This window comes from Thunnus thynnus, chromosome 15 (genome assembly GCF_963924715.1).
Source record: "Thunnus thynnus chromosome 15, fThuThy2.1, whole genome shotgun sequence".
Classification (NCBI taxonomy): Eukaryota; Metazoa; Chordata; class Actinopteri; order Scombriformes; family Scombridae; genus Thunnus; species Thunnus thynnus.
The window spans coordinates 5,530,634-5,548,689 of record NC_089531.1 but is presented as its reverse complement, the minus strand read 5'-3'; the positions used below and the strand labels follow the sequence as shown (position 1 = coordinate 5,548,689).

The following is an 18,056-nucleotide window of genomic DNA, read 5'->3' as shown; positions in this document are numbered from 1 at the left end:
ACAGTGACCACGTGACCTACATCCGCACCGCGCCAAAACCAACAAGTTCCTCTCGAAAGAGCCAATCAACTCAAATGCAACCGGGTTTAAGGCTAAATGTATCGAACTGTTTTGGGTCACGGATTCAATAACATTACAGGATTTTAGCGCGAGGGTCCCGCAGCGCTCGGGTCACGTATCGATGAGATGGTCAATATCTGGCACGAAAAATCAGAGCAGAATGCCAAGTCACAGCACGACAGGATGTCCCTCAGGGAATGTATACATGCATCAACATCCACTTATACACACGGACATCTGAGCTGCTACACTTGTGAAGGCACAGACGTCGTTCATTCTATCAGAGCAATCCTCAGCTTAATGGTGAAGTTATTGGTGAGATAAGAGTAAACATGCACATCCAAACCAAAGAGAGAGGCTGCTGGGCTGAAAGTGAGCAAATGTAGATGTCGGAGCCCTGCTGTTTATTTGTTTATGTCTGAATATGAGTTATTTCCCTCAGGACGAAGGTACTGGGTGCCACCTTTGCAGACTAGCCGTGCTCCTTCATATCTTTCAGTGCTGTTAAACAAATCCTTGTGATATCATAGTTCTGTTTATTGCATTTTGTTGTATTTGATATTTGATTGCATGATATTATGGAGCACTATGCTCTTGATGTCTGTAATGTCCTTTATTATTGTTTTGTTTGTCTGACAATTGCCATGGACGCACAAGAAATTTCCGAAAGTTTAATAAACTATTAATAAAGGATAAATTTGACCTTTTGTTGTCACTTTAAAGTTTCACACATACGGTGTCTTTTTCACATTGAGCCTTGTTTTCATTTTCTTCTGTGCACAACGCTCTCTCTGATTGGTTAACAGACTCAACTTTAGAGCACATTCAACAGTTTTTTTCCTCCATTTCTTTTGCATCAATCAAAGCTAAAAGTATAGATAAACTTATCAAAACATGTCTTTGTAAAATCAGGTTTTCTGCACATCCTGCTTCACAGATCAGGGACAGAAAACTTTAGAGAGAAAAGACCCAACCTTGGAAATTCACACCATTGTAACAATAATCCATTAGGTTTAAATTCCTGTTTCACCTTCTACCCAATGACAGATGTACATCTATTCCAGGCTGACCTTACATGTTTTTACCTGCAAATAAAGCAGCAAATGTGCTCCAGTCTTTTCTCTCTCTTTGTATGATTCAAGCACTGATTATCTTTGAAAACTTCTACAGAAAATCATTGATCCACCGGCTTAAATGTTGTATGGATTGAAAGATGTTGTGTTTATGTGTTATCATTCCCAATTCATCCATAAACAAATAAGAATGTCTGCTCCTTAATGCTGGTGATAAGTGTGACCTCTGCTCCACCCTGAGACGCTCTTGACATTCTGCAAGTCATTTACTTCTGTTAGACCCACTTTTTTCTCCAACCTGCCTCACCTTCCATTTCCTACAATTCTCCGAGTGCCAGTCTCAGCAAAACCCCCAGAGGACGGCTTTTAATGTGTTGCATTCATGTGCAAAGAGTGACAGCATCACAAGAGGAAATACCGATGCGCTTTTTCAGGAGTGAACTGTAGCTGCATTACACTCTCTGCTCTGTTTTCTACTAAAACTGGAGTCTTTGCCTCTACATTGATGCATTTAACATCAAAATCCTGATGTTTACTGAGATGTTTTGCATGCAGAAATATTTGCAGCTATCAAACTCTACAGTAGCTGTTCAAAATATCTGATTGTGATGTCATTTCATCCATGTTTCGGGAAGACAAATACCCAATAATACAAGATTTGAGTGTTTATTTCCTACAACTGCCACCATTACATTTCTCACCTTAATATTTTACCCCAAAACAAACATAATGCTTGTTCTTATCTTAAAGAAAACCAAAGTTCTAACCATGAATCAGTGCTTTTGTTTTGAGGACATTTGGTCCTCATACATATATAGACGAAACATGAGTCAAACATAGGCTACATATTTATTCCTTCCCTCTTTCACGTCTACTGAAAATACAAATAACACATATTCTTTCTCCTGTTCACAGATCTACACACCAAATTTTAAAAAAAATGAAGCATGCATGCTGTAAACCATCACATACATATAACATGGTTCCCCTATCATGCACACTTAGCACACATCTGCAGTGCTCATGGGTGACTCACAGAGCTATGGCATAGCTACATACAGGCTCACACCGCCCACACTGCTCTGCTTGGACTTTATATAGAAACGCTCCTAACACATGCGTTATTCTGAAATCCCAACTCCTATAAACTCCTGAGTTATAAAGATGGTCTGAAGTTGTGATAATCGCTTAACTATCTCACACATTTCCTGTTTTTTTTTTTTAATTCATCCTAAACAAAACACTCCTGAATGTGGGTCACAACAGAAACCCGTGAAGAAGAAGATAAGCTCTTGCCTGTCCCTCCATCTTCTGCAACGTAGATGCACAATCACCGGGCAACTTCTTATCCGAATTGAAGGAGAGGAGCTGAGATCTTCAGGTGGTGGTGAAAAACCTCGCAGGACCCGCCCGTCTGCGCTCACAGCTGCAGGGAAAGAAACAAACCCTATTAGGCGCTGTCCGTGGTGCTATCCGGCTCTACCAGAGAGGACACGACCGCTTCTCCATCCTTCCCATAAGAAATTAAACCACTTACAACGAACATGGTGCGTTTTACAGAGCATATATGAAGCTGTAAAGAACAGAGAATAAACTAAGAGTGTTAGTTTGTCTCCGTAATGTCGGTCAAACCGGCACAAGTAGCAGATTTTTACGCCTACGGCTTGTTTTTTTTAAAAAAAGGAAGCATCACAAACTGGACACTCACCTGTCGTGACTGTCGGGTTGGACAAAAGAAGGAAGCCCAGGATGAGGTGCAGCAGTCGGGGTTTTGTGCAGCAGTGCCTCCCTCCTTTTCTCTTGTAATTCGTCTCATACGGGAACTGCGTGGTGAACCGCACGTAACCGCACTCGGTTGTTTCTATTATTTTTTCTTTTTCATCAACCTATGAATAACCGGAATGCTGGGAAGCCGCGTCACTGCTCCGCCCCTCCGATTCTACGCGCACAAGTCCGTGACAGTCGTGCATCATCACAGCATCCCGTGAGGCGAGGCGGCGTCCATGTCCTATTATGGCTGCAGCCTTTATTCGGTTAGTTGGTCAGCTCAGTTGACGAAATCGCAGGCGCATGCGCGTAGCGTGGTAGTTCTGAGGGTCGTAAGAGAGAGGGGGGTTATTGTGCCCCGCCTCTACCCTCCTCACCCCCCCCCCCCCTCATCCTCCTCTCTCCTCTCTCTGGTGTCCTCCTCGCCTTCCCGTGATGCATCTCGCTGGCGACCTTGACTGGCTGACTAATGCTGCTGCTGATGCTGCGGATGCTGATGCAACGCGGCCCGTTACTGGGGCAACGGGTCATGCGGTGCAGCTTAGATGATGCTCCAGATTACTTTTCAGACTTTTTCCTCTACATATGTGTAAGCAAAGATCCATATGAAGCCCATATCATAACATGTGAACTCAAACCGGATACATCAGGTGTCAGATAAAGCACACACTGCAGTTCCCATTGTCAGTTCTCATGATTTACTCGTGACACAGTAACAGAAGTCAGCTGATGGAGGTTTGTGTGAAGTGATTATGCAATGAATTGAGTATATTTCTGCTCTGTCTGCATGAGTTTTAAAAACACTTGATCACAGACATTTTAACTGTTTCCCAGCAGGACCGATGACTCAACTACACAAGTGCCCTCATGTATTTGTTTTACGCTTTTATTTAGAAGTGGTGCAGTGTTGAGGGGTTATTTGCACTTTTTAGGCTTTTTTTCTTCACTCTCGACGCTCTTTTAGACCCAGCACTTAATATTTACTATTACTATTACTATTACTATTATTTGTTTATCCAAATTATAATTTTACTAGCTGCTACGTCTGTCTACCCAAAATTTACTGTGTATCTATAGCATGTCTCTCCATGGAAGAGGGAGCGCTCCTCTCTTGCTCTACATGAGGTTTCATCTGTTACCGCGTTTCTATGTGGAGGTTTTTCTTATTTGAATCAAGAGTAAAAACGTTGGCAGATCTGTGATTCAGCAAAACTGACCAGACTTTTCTGTTTCTCCTCATGCACATTTCATATCCACTTAACCTGGAAACTGAAATACAACGTAAAACATGAAAATGTATAAAATGATCAAAGAAATAATGTGGAAGAGAATTTAAATCTCTGTGTTATAATTATGATCACTGTGTTGTATCCTTCATATGTTACATGTACAGAGGCAATGTATCGTTTTATTTCATTTTTATTTTTAGTGAGTCTTTATGAGTTAAAAAGGGTAATAAACTTATGCTTCAGCCTGTACTTTTTTTACAGTATTTGGAGAGACTATTTTTTGAGTCATAAGAAATTATGCACTGAATGTTTTCTTCTATTAAACATAACATTTTGTATACGTGTAAATGTTGTAAATAAATATGATTTGGTATATATGTTTTTTAACGGACCGGAATAAACAAATGAAATGAAAATACCTGAATCTTTAGCATGCATCAGCTAAATCTGGGAAAGCCATTCCTCCCATCTCCATCATTTGGTCCCCTCACTATTTTCTTGTTGCATACAGGACAAATACAAGAAAATGAACTATTCCCACATTAACATCTAAGAAACAAAAGCAGGAAACTAACCAGGCCTTTACATGCGTCTACTCAATTGATGAAATGACTTTCATCCCATAAATCTCCATCCAGACGTACTGCAACTTGTAAAGCTGTCAATGTGAGTAAAAGTGTTCTTTACAACTTGCTCATTAAAGAGAAAAGAATAATATTTAAAAAGGTGCAAAATACGACATTCAGCCCCACTAGATGTCGCACTATAGCACCAAAGACAACTGTGCGGGTCGTTTGCTCGATAAAGTTGGAAAAAAAAAGAAACAAAAGCAGCTCCTGAACCAACATATTTTAGTGAACTGTTTAGCTGTAATTTCAGAAAGCTTGTGACCCAGCCGCCATGTTGAAAATGGCCGCGAGGAGGACAGCGTGGGACTCAAATGCACCAATAGGCTCTAATTACAACACACACACACACATACACAGAGGGAGTGCGACTTCATTCTCTGCTCAGGTAGCCGTTACTCCTACATATCTTTACATAGCAAATAGTGTTTACTGACATCTAGTGAGGCTGAATGTTGTATACTGGACCTTTAACGACACTGTGGAGACTCTGCACTCAGCTTCTTCTTGTCCAAAGCTGCTGTTCGAACTGAAGTATAAATCAGAACAAGTACAACAGTGTTCACAGTAACATTATATAATTTATTTAGTTGCTTCTGTACAGGACGAGAAGAACGCTTCACATTAAGATATTGAGGTGAAGAGAGTAAAGGAGGGACGGAGAGGAACGTGACCGTTCAGATCTTCCCGGGGAAAGTTCCCGCCTCCAGCTGATCATCCCATTTTTGAACCTGCGTGAGAGAAGCAGAGAAAAAAGATGAAAAAGAAATAGAGAACCAATCAAAAGGAAAAGAGATCACTATTGGAAATCAAAAAAGTAACACAGGTTTCACAGACAGATGATAACATTTTGTTATAGGTACACAAATATGAGGAAAAAGAGAAAACATTATTCTATCTTGAGACAAACGTGTGTAGCAGTTGTTAATTAATTGTCTCACAAGAAAAATCACTTTCTGAGCTGGACTGATGATCATCTGCTCAGACTGGGAAACAGCAGCAGTCCAAGTTTTGGGTTAATTTGCAGTTTTAATCACTTTTTTCCCTGCATAAACACAGGATTCAGTGTGATCAGTGTGCAGAGTCTTTTTCCGTCCGTCCTTCTCGTAGATACGGTTGTGAAAATCAGATAGTGAGATACAGCGAGAGGCCCCTTAACTGTAGCAGCTGCACATAGAGAAACTTTTCACTGCACAGCTAACAGGACTCTCATGACTCAGGACGTCTAATGTAGCCTAATGTCAGCTATTATCAACATTAGTTTTGACTAGAAGTAACCTCTCTGTGCAAAAATGTGGATGAATGAATAGGATTTGTCGCCCTGCTCTGGTATAAAGTTGTTACTGCATACCCAGCTCATGGGGCAGAGGCTCTTGTAGACCCTCTGGTACCACTGACAGGGAGCCGTGTCCTGGTCTTTGGCGGACAGAGCCTTGTTACATCTGTGGAAATCTGCAGACGACACAGAGAGAGAAGGAAGAGCTGTTGGAGCAGGAGGATAAATGAACCGCACTTATTCCTGACGAGGCTGCTGATCAGAGCATATCGTTAGTCTGCAACTTTTAAATAATCGACGCTTTCTATAACTTTTCTGTCACTATGACAGTTAAATTCAATATGGAAAATTGACCTGATTATGAAATAACTGACAACCACTTCTTAGCAAGTGTGAGGATAAAATTATTCTAATTAATGACATCCTTCAGGTTGCAATCACACACTTTTGGAACAGCTGTGTTCAGTCTATTCTATCAACATGTCAGCGGTGTAACTACGTTTATTTTAAAAATCAGCAGGGAAACAGCAGAGATCAGGGCTGAAGAAGAGTGAAATAGTGATGTCATCATTTCAAATAGGGATTAGCTAAAATGCTAAGCTAACCTCTTTGCAATGTCATCTCTTTATGTACCTGAATCTCAGGGCTGTGCAATATGACGATATACTGTATATCATGTGACGAAAAACATCTATCGCTTCATATTATGCTCTACCGTTTATTTAATTGTGATGCAAATAACATTTTTTATGGCAATTACACTGATAAACTACTCTTCTTGGCCTTTTAATCAGGAAGCTTTTATTGCACTACAGTAACATAACGAGTTTAGTTGTCATCAAGTCTCCACCGCTGTCTGTCTCTTCTCTGCTGCACTGCACACACACACACACGGAGGCCTCAGCCCCGCCCGCACTGAGGAAGAGCAGAGGAGCAGCGAGACGACGACCAGAAATGACAGAAAAACACAGCACAGACTGTCTTTATTTATAATATTTACCAAATATATGTGCACTCGTTTCATTTCGGCTCAGTGTGAGAGAGTCTCAGCTGTCATTTATGGTCGTGCTGCTCTCCTCTGCTCTCTGTGGTTCACGGCGGGCGGGGCTGAATCCTCCGTGTACGTGCAACTCAAACAGGAGAGACACTGAACCAGGTGAAATACTCGAGTTGATGACGACTACACTTGTTATGTTACTGTCAGTGCAATAAAAGCTTTGTGAGTAAAAAGCCAAGAAGATTAATTTAATGTAATCTGTGCAAAGGATGAAAAGACAACAGGTGGGAGCATGAATTAAAATGTGTAAAATGTGCTATATCAGGATAGGTGTTGTTATCGGGATATGTGATTTTGGTCATGACGCCCAGCCCTGATGTATCTACATACATGAGCTCTGAATTATTTTCTCTTTGCAGCCAAGGGGTACAGGGTGTAAAGGGTGGGAGGGTTTGGGCTGTTTCTGATGCTTAATGATGCTGCTTAATGTAAAAACCCTACACAGGGATGTTGATGCAGTTTGTATTGCTTACTGGTTTAAATTCACTTTAGAGGAGTCAATCAGTCTAAAACCTTGTGATAAGCTTTTGACTGACCTAAACTAAATAAGTAACACCTGCAAAAACTCTCCAGAAATATTAGTTTTGCTATTTACAGATCAATTGTGAACAAGTTATATGATATCTATACGAGTCTGTTGTATTAGATCTGTAACAGTGCACTTAATTTTGAGGCTGTGAGTTGTCATGTTTACCCAGATAGTTCTGGTAACAGTTGCGTGTCTGGTTGGTGTTGGGGAAACGGGCATCAAATGGAGCCGTCCTGTAGTTCTTGATCTTCTCCTCGATCACGTCAGACATCTTCAGTTGCTGGAGATCTGCAGAGGATCAACAGAGTGAATAACTATGAACTGAGATCACACTAGACACAGTAGAAAAAGACAGTAGATCTGAATTTGATACGTATTTTTAAAGTGGTGGAAAGTAACTAAGTACATCTACTCAACTACTGTTCTGAAGTACAATTTTGAGGTATTTGTACTTTACTTGAGTATTTTGATGCTACTTTATACTTCCACTCCACTACATTTATTTGACAGCTTTAGTCACTTTTCAGATGAAGATTTGACACAATGGATAATATAACAAGCTTTTAAAATACAACACATTGTTAAAGATGAAACCAGTGGTTTCCAACCTTTTTGGCTTTTGACGTCTTACAAAAAGCAGTGTGTAGTCGGGGTCACATTTCACATGTCTATGAGTTGTTAACAGCTCCACCAAATAGTGATTTTTCCCTCTAAACTTCTCACATGCTTTCATTTCAATAAATGTTCAAATGATCCAATATTTCAGCAAAAATCAAAGATTAGAGAAGAAATCCAAAAACTGAAAACAGATTTGTGTATCAGAACTTTGTTTTTTCTTCTTTCCTCTCCCATTAATCATCTCACGACCCCTCAGATTTATCTGCTGACCCTTTGGAGGGGCCTCAACCCCTAGGTTGGAAACCACTGGACTAAACTAGCTAACTGTATATAAAGTAGTTGAAACTAGCTCCACCTCCAGCAGCTACAACAGTAACATGCTGCTCTAACACTGATGCTTCACTATTAATAATCTAATGATGTCATATATAATAATATATCAGTCAGAGGGACCAAACCACTACTTTTACACTTTCACTACAAGCTGATAATAATGTACTTTTACTTAAGTAGGATTTTTCCTGCATGACTTTTACTTGTATTTCAGTATATCTACATTGCTGTACTGGTACTTTTACTTCAGTAAATGATGTGAATACTTCTTCAATCTCAGATTTATTTTACCCCAGAATACACAGCAAAGGGTTGAGATACACAGTTGAGTGTATCAGTTAATAAACCTGATTATTTGCTCTGTTTAAACTATTCTTGGTGACTGTTTTGTGAGCCGAATTTACCAGCTGACTCTACTGATTAACAAGAAACCTTCAAATCTGCTCTAGGAGTTACAAGTTTCGCATCAACACTGGAAATATGAAGAATATCGCTTTTCCCAAACGGAGTTCAGCAGATATCACGTCCCTGTTTGACATGTAGCAGGTTTGGCTAGCGTTAGCTCAATAGCCGATCATTTGTAACGTATAAACTGACTGTTCAACCGACAACAAAATGACACCAACTGTTATAATTATAAGTTTGATCAGCGATTATATTAAGTAACGTAATTTAAACCCATTCAGCTGTCAATGAATTAGCCAATACACCAGTGAGCGTTTTTTACATCTACCGTTAACCTTTCTGTCAGAGATACGAACTGAATGACAGAAGTAAATATATTAAAAAACTCATCATCAACAACGTTACTAGTAATAAAGCAGAAAATATGTGATATTCCTGAAAGAAGCGGTTTACCGTTCACAGATAAGATCCGCTGTAATCCCGATCCTCCGGTGTCCTTTGGTCTGAAGGGTTGTTCACTCGAAAGGCATGCCGGGAAACAGACGCGGCCCTTCGGCTAATGTTTGAGACAACACCGCCACCTGGTGGACACACGCGGAGGTGCAGAAAACTGCAGCCAACAGGTAAAAGATGATATCAAAGAACAATGAGCACATACTGTACTGTACAGACAGGTGACAAATTAAATGACAAACCAACATAAAGTGTTTTAGAAAGGTGTTGAGCCACCACGTGCCAGCAGAACAGCTTCAACAGAGGGATGAACACCATTTTTCCAAAAGAATTTCCTCATTTGGTGTTTTGATGATGGTGATGGAGCGCTGTCTAACACGTCAGTCCAAAATCTCCCATAGGTGTTCGTTTGGGTTGAGATCTGGTGACTGTGAAGGCCATAGCATATGATTCACATCATTTTAATACTCATCAAACCATTCAGTGACCCCTCTTGCCCTGTGAACTGGGGCATCCTGGAAGAGACCACTCCCATCAGGATAGAAATGTTTCATCATAGGATAAAGGTGATCACTCAGAACAGCTTTGTATTGATTTGCAGTGACCCTTCCTTCTAAAGGGGACAAGTACACAACCGTGCCAGTAAAATGTCTCCCAAAGCATAACAGAGCCACCAGATCCCCTCACTGTAGGGGTCAAACATTCAGACCTGGACCGGCTTTTCCTTTAATTTGTCACCTGTTTGTATATCTAGCAGCACTGAGCCCAGACATAAAACTGATGAAAGTGCAATTAAAGAAATGAGCACATATACAAACAAATAAAATGCAAATAGAAAAGAAAGAAAGAAAAAAAAATATATATATATAGGCTGTTGTATATATAATACAACAGCCATAAATTCAACTTATACTAAGCTTATACATATTTACATCAGTTTTTGTAGACAAAGTTTTCCCAATATTATAATTTATAATACACATACATGAGGGGCAAAATATTAGGAACATTTTCAGTGTAATACACCCCAGAACACCACCCCCACCACCCACTACAACCTCAACAATAAACATAAAGTAGAATTATTACCTTTCTGACAACGTCAACAAAAACTGAAAATGTATAAGCTTTGTAAAAGATGGCAGAGCCGGTTTTTGGATTGCATTAGATTTGCACAGGTGTTCCTAATAAAGTGCTTGCTGAGTGTATGTGCTCATATGCACAACATTCAAAGGAAACATAAAAATAATGTTATACATCACCTGATCTACATTCTTGACTCTGTAAAGAAATCTTAACACAAAGTCTACCGAAGAAGTTAGTTAGTTGAGCTTTATTTATTCAGAAAGTGTCATTAAAATAAAGATCTCCATTACAAGAGAGAACAAAATTTCCCTTCCATGGAGTGTGTCTTCCTCAAGCTTGGGTCCTCTAGCAGAGGCCTGCTGGAAGTTTGAGGGTTCTGCGCAGTATATTAGCTGTTCCTAGGACTGCGCTCTTCTAGATAGAGACCTCAGATGTTGTACCTGGAATCTGCTGGAGCCACTCTCCCTGTTTGTGGGTCACAGCCACCAGTGCTCCGATTACCACCATGGCCCCACTGTTGCTTTTACTCCCCACATCTTTTCTAGCTCCTCTTTCAGCCCTTGGTATTTTTTGAGCTTCTCGTGCTCCTTCTTCCTGATGTTGCTGTTGCTTGCTACGTCTATCACCACTGCCTTCTTCTGTTGTTTGTCAATCAACACGATGTCCGGTTGGTTAGCCATCACCAGCTTCTCAGTCTGGATCTGGAAGTCCTACAGGATCTTGGCTTGGTCATTCTCAACCACCTTAGGAGGTGTCTTCCATTGTGACCTTGGGACCTCCAACCCATACTCAGTGCAGATGTTCCTGTACACTATGCCAGCCACTTGGTTATGGCGTTCCATGTACGCTGTTCCTGCCTGCATCTTACACCCTGCTATTATGTGCTGAACTGTCTCAGGACCATCTTTGTACAGCCTGTACCTGGGGTCCTGTCTGGTGTGGTAGATCCCCGCCTCTATTGATCCTGTACTGTTCTTGTGCTGCCATGATTAGTACTTCTGTGCTGTCCTTCAGTCCAGCCTTCTTCAGCCACTGGTAGGATTTCTTGATATCAGCCACTTCTTCTATCTGTTGGTGGTACATGCCGTGTAGGGGCTTGTCCCTCCATGATGGTACCTCCTCCTCCTCCTCTGCATCATCAGGTTTATGTTGCCTGAGGTATTCACTTAGCAGCTCATCTTTGGGGGTCATCTTCCTGATGTATTCCTGGATGTTTGTTGTTTCGTCCTGGACAGTGGCTCTGATGCTCACCAGTCCTCGGCCTCCCTCGTTCCGCTTAGCGTACAGTCTCATTGTGCTGGACTTGGGATGAAACCCTCCATGCATTGTGAGGAGCTTCCTTGTCCTGATATAGTGGCCTTCCTTAATTTTTTTATCCAAGTTTTGTAAATATGTGTGCATATATATATAATGAGACAATATAGTCCCAAAAAGAATTCAGTCTGAATTTGTTTTTGTCAAATTTCTTATATATTATTTTTTATTGTATGAGAAAGATGTTATATATCACTTCACCACTTATATTGTTCAGACACTATTATAATTTTTTGTATTTCTATTTCCAGTTAGTTTTTGTTAATATCCAATTTTGCACAGTTTACCTGTATCTCTAATATTATTATTATTGTTTTATTATTAATTAATAATACAATTATGCAAACATCTATTATCTAATAATAATAACAATAATACATTTATTTATAGAACACTTTTAAATGATTTATAATTGATTGTATGAAGCTGAGGGATTCATTCATTAAAATAATAACAACATTTAGTGGAGTTTGAATGAGGAATCAGTCCTGCAAAAAAACCCCAAAACCAAAACATCAACAAAAAAACAAACAAAAAATAGAAAAGTTAAACATGACACAACAAATCACACAAACAAAAACATAAATCAACAAGAATGATTTTAGTGATTAAAGTGTTTTATCACTAGAATAAATACATTTAAATCAAAGGGGAAGTTGGTTTACAGTCTTATTTTGTGTGTTTTGCTTCATCAGATATGATCTGGAGTTGTTTGAAGTTGAATCTTCTCCTCTCACTGCAGAGTACTTTGTCTCCTCTCACAGATGCTCCTCAGCTGGCTGGAACATCTGGAGACGAACCAGGTCCTCCTGTAGTTGTCTCCCGGTGTGAGTCGACCACACAACTCCCGTCCGTCTGTTTTATCAGGCTCACGCTGCCAAAACCTGCAGAGATGAGGAGCAGAAAAAAAAACAAAACACAAGCTCAGAATTTCATCTGTTTCCATGGCAACCACTACGCCTCTATATGAAAATACGTCATAAAATTAAAACAGCAGCCCCAACGCTTATAATACCCTCTGATTAAAAATGAGATGATTCTGTGTCATATTAGTTGATAATATGATCTAAATTCTTGATCACAGTAAAAGGAAAAAGTTAAAGTCAGTTTAAAAAGAAAAACATCCTCTCTGCTTTTAAATATTATTTGTTGCTTGAATTAGTAGTCGATGTGTTTCTCTTGTCACCTTTGCTGTCAAATAAAGGCAAAAATGCCTGAAAATATAAAAATAGAGGAGTGAAAAAGAGCAAAATCTTCTAACTAAACTGAGAAAAACTGATCAGAATCAGCCTGGACCGGGTCTGATTTTCATGCTTTGTAAGTTTTGGATATTCCACAGTTATTATTCTTATTTTATCAATTAACAATATTTGCCTAAAATCGATTTCCTGATGAGAATATTTTAATTAAAACCAGCTGCAGTGCACAACAAGCGATTAATTATAAAATGAAAAATGAAAACTTCAATTTTCTGCATCAAAGATGACGATTATCTGACGAAAACAAAAAAAATCTGTGAATGGAAAAAACAAAACTTAAAATAAAAATCACCAAAATGAGCTTTAATGGAAAAAGAAAAAAAGCCAACAGTTATATTTCTTTTCACTGTGACTTTCAGATTATTTTTTACTTTTATGCATCAAGGAAATGATTCAGAAACCATCTTTTTGCATATTTTTCATCATCTGTGCTCTGTTTTTACACACATATTCACACTCCATCAAACACATTAGATTCCTTTTAAGAAAACAAGATCTGTAAATATTGTATTCTGTATCAAAACAAACACATTTAACAGAAGAATCCATAAAAGTCTTAAATCCTACCATCTTTAAGTTATGTTTCTTATCTTTCCTTCTTATTTTGACCTCCTCATGATGTATTTTTCGGTGTTATTCCTTCTTAAAAATAATGTGCAAACTCCAAATTCACCTGTTTTTATTCATAAATTTATTTTTATATTTGAACTTTAAACAAATCAACCTGAACAGACTCAATAACTTTCCTCTCTTGTGTGTCTAGCATATCTTATACAGTATATTCGTATATTTGTTATCTTCATAAAACAGATATTTCACCCAGGCTCAGGAGTCACTCGTCTTATCTTTCCATACTTGTGTCTCCTGACTTGTGATCAGGTGACATGTGACCAAAGTCTGACGAGCCTCAGGAGAAGAGATCATGCGGCTCATCAGCTCACGAGCCCCGTTTGTCCCTGCTCAACCCTCCTCCTCCTCCTCCTTCTCACCCCCCCCCCCCCCCCCCCCCCCCCCGCCTGTCATTACTCACTGTGGTCCCTTCTCCATCAGGGATCCGTCGCTCCACTGCCAGCTCCCGTCAGCACTGCTGCTCCTCAGGCCGAGCCAGTATGAGTCTCCCTGGCTCAGACTCTGAGCTGTTTTCCACAGAAATACCTGAGAAATAAGTAAAAAAAAAAGTGAATATTTTGTACAGTTAATCCCTAACCTTCTTCTTCAGACGTCGTGTGGCTTGTTAAGAACAAAATCGAGGACATAAACAGTGTTTCATGTACAGTAAAACAGTGAAAGTCAAAACCTCAGATGACCTCTGCTCCTGCAGACGTTTCCATATTTCATAGAGGTCTTAAATCTATTCTTAACCTCTCTCTCTGATGGTGTGTGTGTGTTTGCGTGTGCCAAAATGTGTGTCGTGAGAGCTGATATTTCAGGAAGAGCATCTCAAGTGTTTACAAGAGGACAGATGCAGAATATATCGTTAATGAAGTTTAATTTAAGACAGATGAAAAGAAGGTAATAGATTTGAGAGTTGTTGTTTGTAATATAAAGAAAGAAATAGACTAAGTACATGTATATGGTAGAATTTAAATGAATTAGGGTCAATATAATGAAAAAAAAAGAAGCTGAGATATCTGAGCAGAGCAGAAACAAGAGCGTGTTTGTGTTCACCTGCTCCTCTTCTGTCCTGACTTGCACCACAGCGCCTCCCAGTGCCATGCAGCGGTACTGGCTGCTGATCCAGTCCGCTCTGTCCTGACTGAACAGAAAGCATTTCTCTCCTTCTGACGTCCAGCCGGCCGGACACGGGCTGCACTTTCGCTCTGAGTGGAGAAGAGGAATGAAGACAGCAGCTGAATGAACTCATCTTCTCCTCGTGACCTTTTTTTTTTTTTCAAAACAGAAGCTGGGCTCAGTTTACAGCAGTGATTTGAAAATTCACTATGAAATTATCTCGATGTGACTGTTTCTAACCTTCTAAAGTGTAAATACATACAAACAATACTTGCAAAATGCTTTTTCATATAAGTGTTATTACACAAGAGCATATTACATTGTTGTTTTACTTTAAAACTGTATTTTGGGATTTAATGGATTCAATCAGCACAATAAATGCATTCATAGAAAAGACAACAAAAGACTGAGTACCTGTTATCTGATTTGAAAACTTGCAGCTCACAGCGTTGTGTTTGAGCTCATTGTGGTTGGTGCACTTTTGCAAACCATTATGCAAATCAGAGCAGCTGGGTCAAACAGTTTTTGCAAATAATTAATCTGTAGATGGTTGGTTGAAGCTACAGCATGACTGGAAGTTCACTTACAGAATTATAGTGTTTATGTGTCTAAATCCAAGTATTATCCCCCAAATAAATCCTTGTTCACACACTTTCCCAAAATACCTTCATCCTTAAGATGTAAAACTAAAACTGGTCCTCGCACACACACACACACATACACACATACACATCTCACCACCAGTAGTGGAGTTGCTGACTGGGCAGTACTGGTTGAGAGCAGGATACTGGGAGAACAGGAAGCGATATGACTGGTTGAGCTTCTCCAGTCTATTCGTCAGATCTCTCACTTTGGTTTCCCGCAGTTTCGACTGCGACTGGAACACCAACGTGATCTGCAACACTGTGGTATCAAACACCAACCAGAAAGACAGAAAAATGACATACAACAATGTCCCATCACCCGTTTCCATGGATACAGGATAATAAAGGATGTGTCGGGGAGAAAACAAAGCAGACTGACAGAGGTATAAAAAAAAAGAGATGAGGCCGTACAGAAGAAACATAGAGAGTTAATCCTCTCTGTAAACCTTCAAATGAAGACATTCATTCTAAAATAACGGCTGCCCTGGATTCTGACAATACGTTAGCTGGCAGGGTGATTAAAGAATATTCAGGATTTCTCAGGATTCAGAAGGATCAACACCAAAAAAAAATCATCAGTTAATGGCTACTGTGAAATATTAGCTTTTGAAAAGCATCATTTTCACCTTTTTTTTGCCCACAAAACACTAAAAAACCCCAACAATGGCTCAATCCCATTAACAGGTATCATCTGTGTGTATCAAAATCCTCCATTGTTGCACAAAAACTATTCAACGAACATGAAGTGAAGCACTCACAGCAGAAAGTCAGCAGCAGAGTGATGATGGTGAGCAGGAAACAGAGCAGGGAGAAGTAGTGAGCCAGCTGTGTGTACTGACTGAACCAACCTGAGAGACAAAACAACAGAAAAACACTGAATACTCTTCAAACTGCTACTTCAGAGCGAGCTGACTTATCACAGTACTGTAAATGTTCATAAAGGGTCAGTTCACCTAAATCACAAACCAATAGAAACGATGTACAATCCAATACAACAAGCATAATAAATCTTCTCTTTACAAAGCTTCATACATGTAAATAAAGGCCTTTTTGCATTAGATTCTGCTGAATCAGTGTTTTTATATTTTTACACTTACCTTTAACTGATTCCAGCCATGGTAAGTCTTTGGGTTTTATTTGCTGAAGTTCTGAGATATCTACCACCGCCTCCCCTCCACAGCGAGGTCTGTAGATTATCCGAAATAACCGGGACATTGTTTCTGGAAACAAACATTGAAACAGTTGTATAGGGTAAGAGGTAGATGTCTCAAAACCTCAGCAAATAAAGCTGAAACATACTGTATGTGCATGGTCAGCACCACGAGGGATAGGTGAGAAAATGTATATTTACATTAAACACAAAACCTTTAAACTAATGGATCTACAAGGCACATCAATGAAGTTATACACTGAGCTTATAAACACAAGCTTATAAAAACTCTGTTTCCAATATATAGTATTCTTCTTAAAGCCATTGACACAATCTATGTAAGTAATTGACCCACTGATTCACATAACACTGCCTAAAATACAAAAAAAAAGTGCTTTAAACTGAACAGTGGTGGAAAATACAACTATCTTTGAGTGTAATTTTCCTTTAAAAAACATAAAAAATGTATAAAAGTTTAAGCTGATACGTGAAAACTTTTGTTAAAAAGGTAAAACGTTACTTTTGTCTGCAGGTGTTTGGGTTTTTTCTTCTTCCAGCAGAGTCGATCCATTGTTCACTCCCATTGTTTCATCCAACAGAACACCAACAACCAAATATTTTTAGTAATTATTGCATCAGCGCGTAATAGTTCCCACTTTTATAGTTGCGTCGCTGAGGCTTCATATATAGTTCAAATACATGAAATCCTACATGATCCCAGAGCAGGTAAAGGAGAGAATAGTCCGGTTAGTAGATGTAGAATTGTATCTCATATTAAAATACTGGCTGCTCTGCAACTGTATGCAAAGCAGGACTGTGTGTGATAACAAACCAGCCTGTTGGAAAGAGTTCAGCAGCTGATGTTCAGTTATAGCCATCACGGGAGTCTCTTTGTTTTATCTCAGTTAGTTAAAATACAAAAGCTCCTAAAATACAAAAGCTCAGAGAATTTCTTAGTGTTAGTTGCCAACAGTTTATATAGAGGCTGCTGATCTTTAAAGGATAACGCTTGCAATTTTCTATATTTTTCTTATTGTCAACAAAACCTCTGTTGTCCAAAAACTATTGAAAACATGTCAATGTTTTTACCGTTGATCACGGTAGTTTGTTTCGAAACAAATAGCAACTAATAACAGCGACCACATTTGAGTCTCTGGAGAGTAGTTCTGTGTAATGCAGACGCCACTGAGCATGTGCGGGAACACAGTTTTGTTTATAGAGCTTTGCTAGCTTGTTGCGCTACGTATCACAACCTCTTGACTTTGTACTACGTTATAAATGTCTCAAAGAACTTTAGTGCAATGTCGAGGGGTTGTGATATGTAGCGCAACAAGCTAGTGAAGCTCTGTGAACAGGACGGCGAAAGAACAGGTCACCCAGTGCAGCGGTGTGGCTCATTCATGTGTTTTAAATCGTTTTTGGACAACAACGGAGGTCTACAGCACA

General features: G+C 39.5%; 2 protein-coding genes across 3 annotated transcripts; both read right to left on the bottom strand.

Moving 5' to 3' along the window:
• Positions 1–5,316: 5,316 nt before the first annotated feature.
• On the bottom strand, positions 5,317–9,585 carry LOC137198298 (cytochrome c oxidase subunit 6B1-like). Its single transcript, XM_067612033.1, has 4 exons — positions 9,427–9,585; positions 7,783–7,905; positions 6,107–6,207; positions 5,317–5,486 (listed from the first exon to the last, which is right to left on the bottom strand). Exons 2-4 carry the CDS (start codon positions 7,886–7,888, stop codon positions 5,433–5,435), a joined length of 261 nt encoding a protein of 86 aa, XP_067468134.1. The 5' UTR covers positions 7,889–7,905; positions 9,427–9,585; the 3' UTR covers positions 5,317–5,432.
• A 2,827-nt stretch (positions 9,586–12,412) lies between these two features.
• Positions 12,413–17,368, bottom strand: LOC137198297 (C-type lectin domain family 6 member A-like). Of its 2 annotated transcripts, XM_067612031.1 has the most exons (7): positions 17,131–17,368; positions 16,558–16,680; positions 16,219–16,308; positions 15,555–15,719; positions 14,754–14,905; positions 14,116–14,240; positions 12,413–12,710 (listed from the first exon to the last, which is right to left on the bottom strand). In XM_067612031.1, the coding sequence occupies exons 1-7, from the start codon at positions 17,192–17,194 to the stop codon at positions 12,560–12,562; spliced, it is 870 nt and encodes a 289-aa protein (XP_067468132.1). In that variant the 5' UTR covers positions 17,195–17,368; the 3' UTR covers positions 12,413–12,559. The 2 variants fall into 2 exon arrangements, with proteins under 2 accessions (XP_067468132.1, XP_067468133.1); XM_067612032.1 differs by lacking the exon at positions 16,558–16,680.
• Between the last annotated feature and the right edge of the window lie 688 nt (positions 17,369–18,056).

Excerpts from the sequence above, each read along its gene's own strand:
- LOC137198298 (XM_067612033.1), bottom strand. The coding sequence starts at position 7,888 with ATGTCTGACGTGATCGAGGAGAAGATCAAGAACTACAGGACGGCTCCA. Across the intron at positions 6,208-7,782 it reads CTGTTACCAGAACTATCTGG|ATTTCCACAGATGTAACAAG; the intron begins GTAAACATGACA and ends TGTCGTCTGCAG. Across the intron at positions 5,487-6,106 it reads GCCTCTGCCCCATGAGCTGG|GTTCAAAAATGGGATGATCA; the intron begins GTATGCAGTAAC and ends TCTCTCACGCAG.
- LOC137198297 (XM_067612031.1), bottom strand. The coding sequence starts at position 17,194 with ATGGGAGTGAACAATGGATCGACTCTGCTGGAAGAAGAAAAAACCCAA. Across the intron at positions 16,309-16,557 it reads ATGGCTGGAATCAGTTAAAG|GTTGGTTCAGTCAGTACACA; the intron begins GTAAGTGTAAAA and ends TTTGTCTCTCAG. Across the intron at positions 15,720-16,218 it reads TCTGCTGCTGACTTTCTGCT|TGTTGCAGATCACGTTGGTG; the intron begins GTGAGTGCTTCA and ends TTGATACCACAG.